The 13671-nt window shown below is 39.7% G+C and overlaps 1 protein-coding gene across 1 annotated transcript; it reads left to right on the top strand.

Annotated features, from left to right (window-relative positions):
- On the top strand, positions 1–10229 carry mc2r (melanocortin 2 receptor). Its single transcript, XM_044034939.1, has 3 exons — positions 1–457; positions 7076–8269; positions 9520–10229. The coding sequence occupies exons 2-3, from the start codon at positions 7914–7916 to the stop codon at positions 10067–10069; spliced, it is 906 nt and encodes a 301-aa protein (XP_043890874.1). The 5' UTR covers positions 1–457; positions 7076–7913; the 3' UTR covers positions 10070–10229.
- The last annotated feature ends 3442 nt before the right edge of the window (positions 10230–13671 follow it).

Below are 13671 nucleotides of genomic sequence, written 5' to 3'. Positions count from 1 at the left end.
CTGAGAGTTGTTGAATGTGGGGTCTTATTTACCAAAAAGAGACCAGTAAGCTCTACTCCCATATTTACTTTCATTAATAAAATACAGTATATGTGTCCAAACAGAGAGAAAATAACAAGAACGGTGCAGAGAGGGTCGGTGCACGGACCGTCCATGTGTGTGATACCATTAATGGTCATGCTGACAAACAAGAAAAACACAGAAAGGGGCTAAAAAACAAGCACCACAGCCTTGGTGAGGCAGCCTTTCAAGGCTACAACAACAGCGTTACCCCCTTCCCTCCTACATGAACACTCACAAACCTAAAAACCTTTTGGAGGACAGGTTCATTTCAGCTCTTACATCAGTACTCTTTGTTCAGACCAACAAAATGAATGATGAAAAAGACTAATCATCTCCTAAAAGGCCTCTAAACAGGAAGGTTGTCTCTGCAGCTGGCAGCAAAGGAAGGAGCAAAGTAAGGCTCTTGCATCATTCTACGTTTGATTTAAGCTTTTTACATTATTAGTGACTAATCAAGGACTGAACGGGAAGACCATGATGTAGTGGAGTATAAAATCCTGTGGAATAATCAAATTACCTAAAAGCCAGAATATAATGCAGGCAGAGGTGGACTCATGACATACTGGTGAAATGTAACAATAGCTCTGTCCATTACCATTGCTACTGTAATTCTGTGCAGCTCAGGCTGATTCATTATGGCTTTGATCATCTTTCAATGGGAGCTCCCTCTTGAAGAATGGATCTTCTATTGTTCTGTTGTTGTGGCTCACTTAACAGTCTGTCTATTCTGTTATGAAATGTGACCAATTCCAGAGCTCTTGTAGTGCTACACGTACAGTATGCAAGGTTTCTTTTTGTAACCTGTATATGCACCGTTTGAGAGTTCAGTAGCTTTACGTCAGTCCCTGTAAAGACACCTGATTGACCCTCTGCATAGATAATGCAGAGGACAAACTGGGAAGAGAATGAAGGAGAGGAAATGCACAAATGCACAAAGGGCAGGCAAGAGTTTTGGTATCTGACGGGAGGAAACATAATGTCCTTAATGCTGTAACGAAGATGAAATTAAATTAAAGCCTGTTTGAGTTGATCTAATGTATTTCCTGATGTATTTAAAGATCCACTGCGTTAGACTGGGTTGAACTTATTTGGCAGAAAATGGAATGTAACACAGTTCTATTAATGGGATTTTACCACAGAATCATTACCTTTATTTTCACATCAAACGTGGGCTTTCACTAATGGACCATTGTTGTTAATGGGCAAACAAAACCAAACTATTGAGTTTTAATGATAACTACGACCATATGGTTCTCCTACATGCTTGGAATGGAAGGGTTAGGTGAGACGTTCAGCACCTTTAAAGCTTTTCTTTTTTTATTCCATGGCTTTGTTGTATAATAGATGATTATGGCGTTCTTTTGTCTATTCTATTCTGTAGAGCAGATCACTGCTGTGTTTGACAGACCACTGCTGGAGATGCTGTCTGTTGTGAATGTGGTCAGCCCTTTCATCAGGGTGAAACTCAAATCCACCTGGATTAGCACACTAAAACAAATAAAATGAAATGAAAAGAATATATTATTATGACTGAAAAATCATATGCAGTAAATTCAACTTTTCTGACAAGTGACTGACATTTCATGCAGTCAGTTTATGTGGTTTACGTATTTATCCGCTCACGGCTAAGACCCTTATTTTAAGTGGGTAATGACAAGGGTGCAAGCACTGCAATTTCCACTTTTATGGATGCAATTACCTTTACTTTGACTCTGACTTTGTTACGGAAAGGAAACGAGGACATGAAAACAGCCCAGAGGAAACAACAGAGTTTAGGCATGAGAACTCTGTGGGGGGAAAATGGTTTCATTTATTTTATGTCACATTAGTGTGGCTGTGAAATAAGATGGAAGGATAATGTGCGGGGGCATGATCGTTACTGGGGGCAAATCCTCTGACATTTGGATGCAGTACTTTGACATCAACTCCATCCTTGTTCAACATGGCAGTGTCTCTGATTTGTACCCAAAATGAAAAGGTTTTTTTTCTAGTTAAGTTCCTGCAAATGCCAACTGCCCATATTGTGAACAATCCTTGCATTTATTGAACAGAACATTTCACAATAATTATTGTAGTTGCACTTCAGTAGGAAATTGGCTCGGTGAAGGGCACTGTGAAAGAATTTTGAACCTGTCTCACATGGTTCTCTCACGTTTTCCAACAGTTGCCATATAAACTAACTTCATCGCATTTGTCCTAAGACATAGTCAAACAGCAAACAGTAGGTGCAAGTTTATTTTCTGTATATCACAGCCATCAATAACCTTATCAGAGAAGTCCATACACATTTTACCGTTTCTACAATGCCTCAGAGCATAAAGCGGCTCCTCAAACAGTAATAGTTTGTCCAAGTTTGCTGTGAAAGTACTTCATTGACCTGTGCAGGAACCACTTACCGCTGAACTTTATTTAACAACTTTGGGGTTAAGTGAAGCCCCAAAGTCTGTTCACACAGCATTAGTGTTGGTCCTCGTCAAGGCTCCAGTTTAGTGATTCAATTGAAGCAAAGCCCCTCTGTCAGAAGTGAACTCCTGGTGCTAATACTCGACGCTGCTACTGCAAAACGAACATTTTTCCTTTAGCTTTAGCAGTTCTGACGAGAGCTGGTCAATTTTTTTAGTAATACTGAACATAAACATGAAGATATAAATGCGATAAGAAAGTGATAGTGATATAACAACAGCAGAAGCTGCCAGGAATAATCTTCTCTTGAGAGAAATTCATCAATTTCACTGATGTCATTTAATCAATCATGTCTGATACATGATGTTCCTGCAGATTTGATCCCAAATGTTTAATTGACCTTTAAGCTTGATGACATCTGGATATCGACTGTGTGCGACTACACACGCACACACACACACGCTGGTTTTGCATTCTTTGTGTGGAGACTCATAAGCATAATGCAGTCTCTAGCCCCTTACCCTAAACTTAACCATCACAACTAAATGCCAAACCCTAACCTTTACCATTACGCTGACCCTAAAACCAGCTCTTAGTCCTCAAATAACATAATAAACTGTAAATTTAAACCTAACCTAAAACCAAGTCTAATCTTAACCTTAGAATCAAGTCTTAGCCATAAAAATACCCTTTAAAGGTGTTAGACAAAATGTCCTCATAAGGTCAAGCGGCCCTCACAAAGACATAGAGCTAGAGAGAGATTTGTATTACTATACTGTACTTGTGAGGTATATCGCTTTCTACTTAACTTGTTTCACGGAACACCGACTTCTTGACCTGTCACATTCTCGAGCCCTTTACCGTGGCCTTAACATCACAACTAAATCCTTATCTTAACGCTGCAATCAAAAAGCTGCACAGTCCACAAATACTGACGGCTGATTTACACAGCTGTCTCGAGGCCTTGTGGTGCTATGGAATGTTTGCCTCCATCCCAGGAAGTCTGCCGACTTAAAGGAGCTCTTCGAGGTCTCAGTGCCTTGACTGAGTGATTATCCTAAACCTAACCACTCAATCTCAGCGCTTAATCCTAGCGGTCTCTGTGTGGAACCTCAAAGTCAAAAGTTGAAAACCCCATTGGTGGAAGTATACAACTGGGAAAAACTGATACGAGAATAAACTTTAGTAATAACTGAGATAAGGATGTACATTTTTATAGCACCAAGTCCAATTAACGGCGATAACACGACCGTTAGATTGCTTGTTAGATTAGATTGTTAAAATCCACTTGAAAAATAAGCCCTAACCTGAATAAACTGAGGTAATAATCCCAAAGACAAATTGAAATTTAAATCCAAGTGATGGCTCTTGTGACTAAATTTGACCTTGATACCTTTAAAGCAACGTTCACACTTTATGATTTCCAACCTGGTGACACAGTCTGCAGTTTGTCCAGCGGCTTGCAGCTCGTCACCGCTAACTGGCACGTGATTAGTTGTAAGCAGTCACTCAGTGTGAAATATTCAAAGATTTAGTCTGAAGACTCGTCAATGTTTTCCCACGACGTTGGAGAACCTGATTTCAGCACGCTGGAAATACTATGATCATACTTGATCCAAGTCTCAGACAACTCCAACTCCACCCCCAGCCAATCAGAAACCATTTTTCGGGTGAAGGCGGCTAAAACTTGAACAGAAATGAACCCTGGTTCATCAGAGAGAAGAAATAATCCATGAAAAATCTGCAGTCAGCCTGTAGAAATGAAACCAAGCTAAATCAGGCCCGGTTGTGTGCACTATTTCTCCGTCACCGAACTCAAAGCAATCAGAAGACAGCATGACATGCAGCGTGTGATGCAGAATCATCCTGCAACTTCACTCCTGTGAACCTCTGTGAATTTCTAAAGCTTCAGAAGGAATTATAATGTTGGGTTTAGGTGTTCTAGGTGTTGTGTGAAAGTGGAAGAGCCGTTGATGTGACATGTGACAGCTCCCAACTGCTTTCTCAACAAATGTCAATCCCTGCTCATAGATTAAAACATCATTAAATATTTATCCAGCAGCAGATGTTCACGGATGGCAATGATGGGCAGTATTTTTGCACATGGTGAATTTGACCCATCCTTATTACAGATTAGTGGTGAACACACACACGAGCACAGGAGCAATGAGCAGCACTTATCTGCACCTGGGATTTGAACTAGCAAACCTCTGGGTACAAGCCCAATTCCTTTCTATTTGGCCACGGGTTGTCCGCTCCACTGAAGAAGACATGACTTGGTAGTGATATATGTTCCTCAGAAAATTGTTTACTGACTTTATAAATCAAGTAAAAATCAATGCTCATTCATGTGTGTTTCCATCCACTCCAAACATTGGGAGGTGGTTCATTGAGATACACAGTAGGGAGTGAAAGAGTTACTGCAGTAGAATAAGAAGAAGCAACGTGTTGACAAAATGTGAGAAAAAAGTGATGAAAGAAATTGTCACTGCTGCTTCCCATGTATCAGATTAATCTTTCTCTATATCTTCTTTAGACTTTCATACAGACTGACATATTTCAGTTTTGAAAGTTACTGTTGTTAGTTCTTATCTTTCATATCATCCCTATCTTTTTTTCCAGTGCGATTTCTATGTTAAACCAGTGGTGTTGTGGTTTATAATTCAACCCGTCATAGCCTTTGTGCAAATACCATGAGCCGTTACACCAGCGAAACCTCATGACAGTATAAAAACCAGCATAGATAAGAAATGAGTCATGTAAGAACTACACTGAGACTGAGTTATTACCCATGATTAAACCTCATTTTCTAAGTGCTTGTGGTTTAATGGAAATCATTGGTTCATGCCCAATATGCTGCTTGAATCTGGTCCAAATACTCCGATCATAACAGATTGATCGGCCTAAAGAACAGTGTGCAGAACATCACAGGAAATCATGTGAAAGCTTGTGCTGCTCACAGTAATTAATGCAGGCGCTTTAATTCATGAAACGCTCTGCTTTTAGTTTCAGTTTCACCTCGTCATCAGTGTAATAAAAATAAATCCCTGCCGTTACTTGTATATTCTATTCAATTCAATTCAATTCAATTCAATTCAATTCAATTCAATTCAATTCTATTCTATTCTATTCTATTCTATTCTATTCTATTCTATTCTATTCTATTCTATTCTATTCTATTCTATTCTATTCTAGTTGTTTCTCTTAAGTCGCACTATCTGAAGCATACAACTGCAGAGGAGTGCAGTTTCCTCCTGTAACACATCTATAGACGCGGGCTGTTTTTATCTGAAAACACCGCTTTCAAGTAAAAGGGTAGCTCGGATGGATGTAGCCCTAATGCACACACAAAGATACAATTTACAGAAGATGCTCCCAGATAGGTCACATGCCACTAGCTTGCTGCAAAAAGCTTTGTAATTGCAGCGTGGCAAATTTCTCTCCTACCTACAAAATGCCAGGACTCTTTAGTAAGAAGTAGTATAAATACATATAGTATCCACCGGCCCTGACAATGTTTAAAGATGTTAGAAATCTGAGACTGAGAGTGCTTTTATTTTGAAATTGGTTCAGTGTGTGGGTTAGGGTAGACACATATAGACATTTAAACTATTTTGCTGTGAACTGTTGTGGAAAAACAGGTAAGCACTTTATTTTACCTATCTATCTATCTATCTATCTATCTATCTATCTATCTATCTATCTATCTATCTATCTATCTATCTATCTATCTATCTATCTATCTATCTATCTATCTATCTATCTATCTATCTATCTATCTATCTATCTATCTATCTATCTATCTATCTATCTATCTATCTACCTACCTACCTACCTACCTACCTACCTACCTACCTATCTACATATGTCTCAATATTTAACACTGATATATTAATATGATAATGTAGGTGCCCAGATGAAAGCTGCTCACACATCCAGTGTGGCCAAGGACACTGTATTGTACGTACTTACTGCAGCACTGGTACAACAATTCATTTAATTTAATAACGTCCTTTGTCCTTTTTGACTAAAGTTGTCCTCTGTTTTTTTTTTTTTTTTCAGTAAAGAGACAGAAACAAGGAGGCAGACTGCAAAGCTGCTGGGCTTATATTTCACTTTTAAACTTTGCACTTTGGAACTGTCATTTATTCTAATTTCCTTTATTGTGGCCTCTTCTGAAAACGCCATGGTCACATTCCGACAAGTTCTGGATAAAAGCTCAGCATGATTATGTCCATTTTCTTCGGGCTTGATGCACTGATTCTCCAGATCACAAAGTACTTTTTTAAATTTTGTTTTTTACTCAAGATTGATGGAAAAAGGTTCCCTTAAAATGTGTTTCATAATCTATGAAGAGCGCCCATTTATCAGGCTGGAACTAAACTATAGTTGAAGGCAGAATAAGTTTGGAGAACAAGACCTTGCATAAAAGGTTGCATCACTCATCACTACGAAAATACACGGTGTTACAGCCATTATTGTCCACAAATTCTTCATGGATCCATTGTGTGAAATATTGAAATATCAATATTGAATACATTCAACTGACACAGGATTACCTGAAGCCTCTCGGTTTTAATAAATTAATGTTGTTGTTGTGTTTTCACAGGTAAAGCATCAATCACTGAAGTGGACAAGGCCGGATCGAACCAATTCAAAAGATCAGCACTTAAAACTGCTGCAGTCCAACCCCACCCGCTGTCTGACAGAAACACAGAAAACACATTTCTCTTGTGAATTAACGGGAGACGCAGACACCGTCACGTGACTGGAGACCATGACTGAGCTGTAGCAGGAGACAGGACACACAGAAACTTTTCTTTTACCTGAAATTTGAGATTCACTGATGCATTACTCGAGGGGAGAAAGTCACACAGTATCAGCTGAGAACTTCACCACCACCAGTTCATGTCCTCATGAACGTCTGCTGTTCATTGCTTGTTATTGCACTGGAGTACACTAGATGCAGTGTTAAATTTGGATTATTTTTGAGTCTTTTGACTAACCCACTCATTAGTTTCAGTCAGTGATAGTTTAGCAGCTGCTTTGATTTTGTTATTTTGTTATTCTGTAATGTGAGCCTGAGGCTTTTTGTTTGACAAAAGAAAGATCTTTTCCTGACAATACATCCATTTATTGACAAAAGTAAAATCAGCTCTACATGACTTGATATACAGTAGCAAAACCACTTCCCCAGTGTTAATGTCATAGTATTTTTACTTTTTATATGTTTTTTTTCTTACTTTCTGGTTTTCGTTGACAAACACTGAGAAGAAAGTCACAGACATTTCAAGTTACATGATTGAGGCTGAATCTTGAGCATGGACCCAGTGAAGTGAGGATGAGACAATAAAATCAACTGGTTCCCAGACATCCTGTGAACTTCAGAGGACAAGAGGACATTGGTGTCCAGTCACTTTTAATTTTTAATCAGCTGTTTAATCAGAATGATGAACACGACCTCAGTGGCCCACTCTGACTGCCCCGAAGTCAAAATCCCTGCCAGTCTCTTCACCACCATCGGATTAATCAGCCTGGCTGAGAACTTCCTGGTGGTCTTGGCTGTCATACGGAACCGAAACCTTCACTCTCCCATGTACTGCTTCATCTGCAGTCTGGCAGCCTTCAACACCATTGCCAGCGTCACCAAAACCTGCGAGACTATCATGATTGCAATTGCCGACGGGGGCACGCTGGAGAAGAAGGGTTCCTCTGAGACCAAGCTGGACGACATCATAGACTCCCTGCTGTGCATGTCCTTTGTTGGCTCCATCTCCAGTTTCCTGGCCATTGCTGTGGACCGGTATGTTTGTAGAGATTGGGATGGCTCACTCAATTTCACTACACCAGTGTGTGAAGTATATATGAGAAAGAGGGGGATTATGAGAGAGCAGGCTATCTTATTGGGATTAAATCTGTATTTAAACGTTTGAGAGCTCAATATTTTCTAATAATTCTAATTTAGATGAAGTCTCACAACCTATAGAGATTGCGTACATTTGTGTGAAGAGGAAGTTCACACAAATGTGTGTGCTGTGATTCTGCGGTTGTGTTCTCTTCAGATTTTAGACCTGGTAATTAATCACCAGCTGCTTGTGCTTAAATTCAGAACATCGGGTCCCTCTCTCGGGGACTCTGACTCAGCAGATACGTTACTCAAGCTCGTAGCCTATAAGCAGCGGTTGTCAGTATTACAGTGGCTTGTGTTTTCTAACCAGAGGACTGTTGATTTAATGCCCAGCTCCTCTGGTCTGCATGCCAAAATGTCCTCGAGCAAGACACTCCTAATTGCTCCTGACATTGACACGTAAACAGAACAGCCACATTATCAAAACTGTGTATTCTTTTGAGTTGACTAAGATTTGAAACAATAGAAAGCAACTGAACAGAACCTGTTACAAGTTTTAATGTTTGGCTTTATCACTGTAAATAGAGACAATTTAAAGCCTCTTCATACTTCTCAATCTTTCATTGATACCAGAGTGAGGGTCCATGGCAGTCTGGCATTGCATACGTGATCCCACATGCTGGCTACATCATTCTGTATTTTCATTTCATAACAGGAATTTCAGTTTTCTGTGTCTGCATCCATACTAATACAAAAAATGTACATCACATGACCCTTTAGTTGCACTTGGTATGGGTTTGTCAGTATAAACAGGAAGCCGATAATCTCCTAGGCAGTTGTTTGCTTACTTTTTTTTTCTAAAGGATTACTAACAAGAAACAATTATAGTCAAAAGGATGTGCAAGTATTCAGTAGACTGGCGATGAAGTGAGTTTATGTAGATTACATTACTAAAGGTGACTTTTCCAACTAAAACTAACTTCTCAGTTTTTGTGTCATGTGGATGGCAGTCAAATCCAGAGGGAAAAATAATGTCAAAAAATATAATAGAATGGATGTAATCTCTCGTCCACACGTATTGTCCTACACTCATTGCATTGGTATGCATTGGTCTTTCCCATTCAAACAAATAAACCATCCAAATGAAACTCCAAAGTCCAAATATGATTTGAGCAGAGAACTAAACTGGTTGTTATCTTTTTCAGTTACATCACCATCTTCCACGCACTGCGGTATCACAACATCATGACAATGAGGCGCACCAGGGCCATCTTGGCTGTCATCTGGACAACATGCGGGGTGTCAGCTGTGCTCATGGTGAGGTTCTTTGATTCCAAGTTCATCATGATCTGCTTTGTCATCTTCTTCGTCCTCTCCTTGGCGATCATCTGCTTTCTCTACGCCTTCATGTTCATGCTGGCTCGCATCCACGCTCGCAAGATCGCAGCTTTGCCCACAACTGCCGGGTGGAAGTGTCGTTGGCGGGGGCGCAGCATGAGAGGGGCTCTGACTCTCACCATCCTGGTTGGGACGTTCATGGTGTGTTGGGCTCCGTTTTTCCTCCACCTCATCATCATCATGGTGTGCCCCACAAACCCATACTGTGAGTGTTACCGATCGCTGTTCCAGCTGCACATGGTGCTGATGATGTGCCACGCCCTGATCGACCCAGCCATCTACGCCTTCCGCAGTGCAGAGCTCAGACAAACTTTCAGGAGGATGCTGCTCTGTTCAAACTGGATGCAGTGCTCATAGACTGGAGCCCAAACCACATTTGTAAGCATATCTGATCAGAATCTTATATATTTCAAGTGATCAGATCTGATCTGCATGTGTCCATATTGACAGTGTCTAGTCTAATCTATTTGTAAATTTACAGGCCACGCCCCAGTAAAACAAGTTAGTCTTACCTTCATTCACTCACTCACTCACCTTCTTTCACATGAGGGTCGCATGTAGTGCCAATCCCAGCTGACATAGGGCGAAAGGTGGGGTACACCCTGGACAGGTCGCCAGTCCATCACAGGGCCACACAGAGACAAACAACCTTCCACTCCTACGTGCCGTCACTTTAGAGTGCCCAATTTGCCTAATCCCCCGGAGATGCATGCAAACTCCATGCAGAAAGGCCCTTGGACGACAGAAATCTGTGCCTGTCCTAAATGGTTATTTTTAAACTATTGTCCTCCACTGTGTCAATCATCTAACCCGCCTCCAATTCACACCCGTCTCTCCAGATCTGCGTCATTATTGTTTTTGTCATTCAAGTCACACTACAAATGATGCGGAGGACACTTTGAAATCCAATCTGAGCGACTTTCGGATTGAAATTGATCTATAAAAAAGAATCAGAATCGCATTCGAAACCACCTCGGTACGATAGAGCTCATTACAATAGACAACTTTTGTTCCCTTCTTGTTTATTCAATCTGGTAATTAGGGCAGGTTAATGCAAGGCTACTGCCTCCAGTACATTTCTACAGTACAGTTCTTTTGTGTCTGAGTGCATGTGACTGTTTGTTTTCATGCTCCTCTCCAAAAAGGAAAATGTTCTTGTTTATTTACCTTTTTTTTTTCATGAGACACCCGAAATCAAAGGCCACTCATTTATCCATCCACCCACCCAGTCAATCAACCAACGAACATTGTCGTTACTCTGAACATGTAATTTAATTTTCTATGTAATTTGCAGGACCGCAGTGCAACAACAATAATACAACCATCTTTCCGGTTAACATTTTATCTTTTATTCAGACAGTTAAATTAAACAAGCAACATGGTCAACACGGACATCAACCATTTCAGCTATAGCTCACATTTATGCACGGTTAACTAACATGAGAAAAATGTGCTCACAGCTGATGAACTCAACGATAAACTGAACATATGTAGGACAGAACATACAGTTACACACCATCATGTGGGCTTAACCTATTTCCAGTGTTCCGTCACTTACAGTTTCTGTCAGGACTGTGAATAATATACAATAAACAAGTCAAATGTATATAGATTTGTGTACTTTACAAAGCTGAGTTTTTTTCTTCCAGGAAATAAAATAGTATATTACACGCCTAGCTTCGAATAAAAGCATTCTTCCATGTGGCATACAATTCTCACCATTTTCATATGCTCTTCTTTTGATTGCACACGACTGCAAAATGAAACTGCATTAAGGCAATTACAACACACAGCAGATTTTTCTTTCTTCCAAAATCCACTTTGCTTTTCTTTGTCGTTCGTATGCCTGAAAGTGCTGTGCAACAAAAGCACATTCATGCCCCCAGCAGTCTGGAATCTGCCTCTCTTCTAAGTCGAAAAAAATAAATTAAGCTCATGAACTGCTTTTGCAGTGACTTTCAGGCAGACTTTTCTTTGTGTCACAGGAAGTTATAGCATAAAAAGAGGCCGTTCCATTTCATTCTGTTAGTGTATTTGTTTAAAAAAATACATTGAAGAATCTAGCTTATGTTCATTTATTTGTATATATATTTATATCAAATATTGATAATAATACAATCAACTTTAACAATGTGTTTCAAAACAACATCTCACAACATTTGATATCAGGTGCATTTGATATTCCACAAAACGAGGTTTGCGAAAACCCCCGTCAAACTAATCTGTCATGGCTGCAGTGTATATATATATATATATATGTATATATATACTGTACTGTATATATTTTGTATATTAAACTGTACATATACATCCATTTGTACAGAAATGCATAACACTGTGGAAACGAGTTGTGGAGATACAAATATAGAAATGGCTTTTCTTTGTGATAACGTTATCACTGCAAAACAAATGGTGTAGCTTCAACCATGAGGCAGGATGGGTGACATTGTCATCTCAGCATTATTATTCTTTCTTTTATTTATTTTTTTTAATTTCATAATAAAGTTCAGTAAAGCTTCTCAGCTGAGAGGTAGGCACCAGCAAGACACACATACAGATAGCACTGCACAGATGTTTTGTTAATTCAGTATTTACATCTCGAGTGTACATCTTTATTTAGGACGGGAGGACAGCAGGTACAAGACTACAGCAGCTACAATAGATAGAAAGAGACGGGCAACAGACTCAGCATTCACATGCTGCTGTGCAGATTTCAATAATAAACTGATTGCCACTAATGCCACAGCAGAAGGGGAGACAGGTCATGCAGCAGCAGCAGCAGCAGAAAATTGAACTTTAAGAGTTTTTACAGCTTAAAGTAACCTCCAGAGATTCGTGTCAAGTTTTCCCGACAACACACTGAGTGTCTGCAACCACAGATAACTGATAATCCACTTGTTTTTCCACGTCATCCAGTCTGCATCAATGTAGCAGCCTAATGCAATGCTGTTGACCATCTGATATATGTACTATTCTTGGAATTGGCCTAAATACAGTACCTACCAGTGTACAGACTTAGGCCATGGATGCATGTGCGTGCTGCTTTTCATTTACATTTAGGCACACTGATAACTGATAGAGAAGCCACTCTGCTCACTTCAGTCGCGACTGACGTAGGCAGTGGGGTGGTTTTAATCAGTGAGCTCCATGGCTCTTTTGGGAGATATAAATAGTTCCACAGCAGAACAGGCTGAAAATGATCTTTCATTGCACTTTAAATGGCTGCATTAGTGGCATATGTGACAAACATAACGCACCCTGTACACATTTCAAGTACTCCACTATATAATAAGTAAACCACTCTAACATTTCTCCTGAAGATTATTAGGGCCACATGTTTTAAAAAAAGAAATTATGAGAATAAAGTCACAATTATGAGATGAAAGTCTAATCTCATATTTATTTTAACTTTCTTTGAAAAATAGTTTTTACATGTGGCCCTACATTTTTCCATTCCCCAAGTGAAATACATAAAAAATGTTCAACAACGATTAAACGAAATATTTTCAGGACCGAGAACATGCCAGGCACCATTACTGGAGAGTCCCGGCCTGTAGCTGAGTACAAAGTAAAATTTTCGAATATATGAAAGTTTGTGTTTGATTTTCAAAGGCATGTAAAAACATAGCAGAAGCTCCGAAGCAGCCGCACATGCATCCAGTGTACACCAGACTTCATTAAAGTTGAGTTCTCTTCAAAACTTTGTCCAAAGGTAGCTTCACACTTGCCCCTGCAATTTGCACACAGCCAACCCTCCTGGGTGTAGCCATCATGCATACACCAATGTGCAAGGTTTAAACAGTGTATGATGACAGTGTTCTCACGGAACACAAAAGTGTCTGGAAAAAAAAAAAAAGCAACAAAAAGTATATATGGTATATTACAGTATAGAGTATTATAGTGACGTGTTGTTCCAGTCTGTGTCACCAGAACAGCTTCAGTGCACCAGGACATCGATT

The sequence above is a fragment of the Solea senegalensis genome, linkage group LG9 (genome assembly GCF_019176455.1).
Source record: "Solea senegalensis isolate Sse05_10M linkage group LG9, IFAPA_SoseM_1, whole genome shotgun sequence".
Classification (NCBI taxonomy): Eukaryota; Metazoa; Chordata; class Actinopteri; order Pleuronectiformes; family Soleidae; genus Solea; species Solea senegalensis.
The sequence above is the reverse complement of the archived record's forward strand: the minus strand, read 5'-3'. Positions and strand labels throughout refer to the sequence as shown.

Excerpts from the sequence above, each read along its gene's own strand:
- mc2r (XM_044034939.1), top strand. The coding sequence starts at position 7,914 with ATGATGAACACGACCTCAGTGGCCCACTCTGACTGCCCCGAAGTCAAA. Across the intron at positions 8,270-9,519 it reads CTGGCCATTGCTGTGGACCG|TTACATCACCATCTTCCACG; the intron begins GTATGTTTGTAG and ends TATCTTTTTCAG.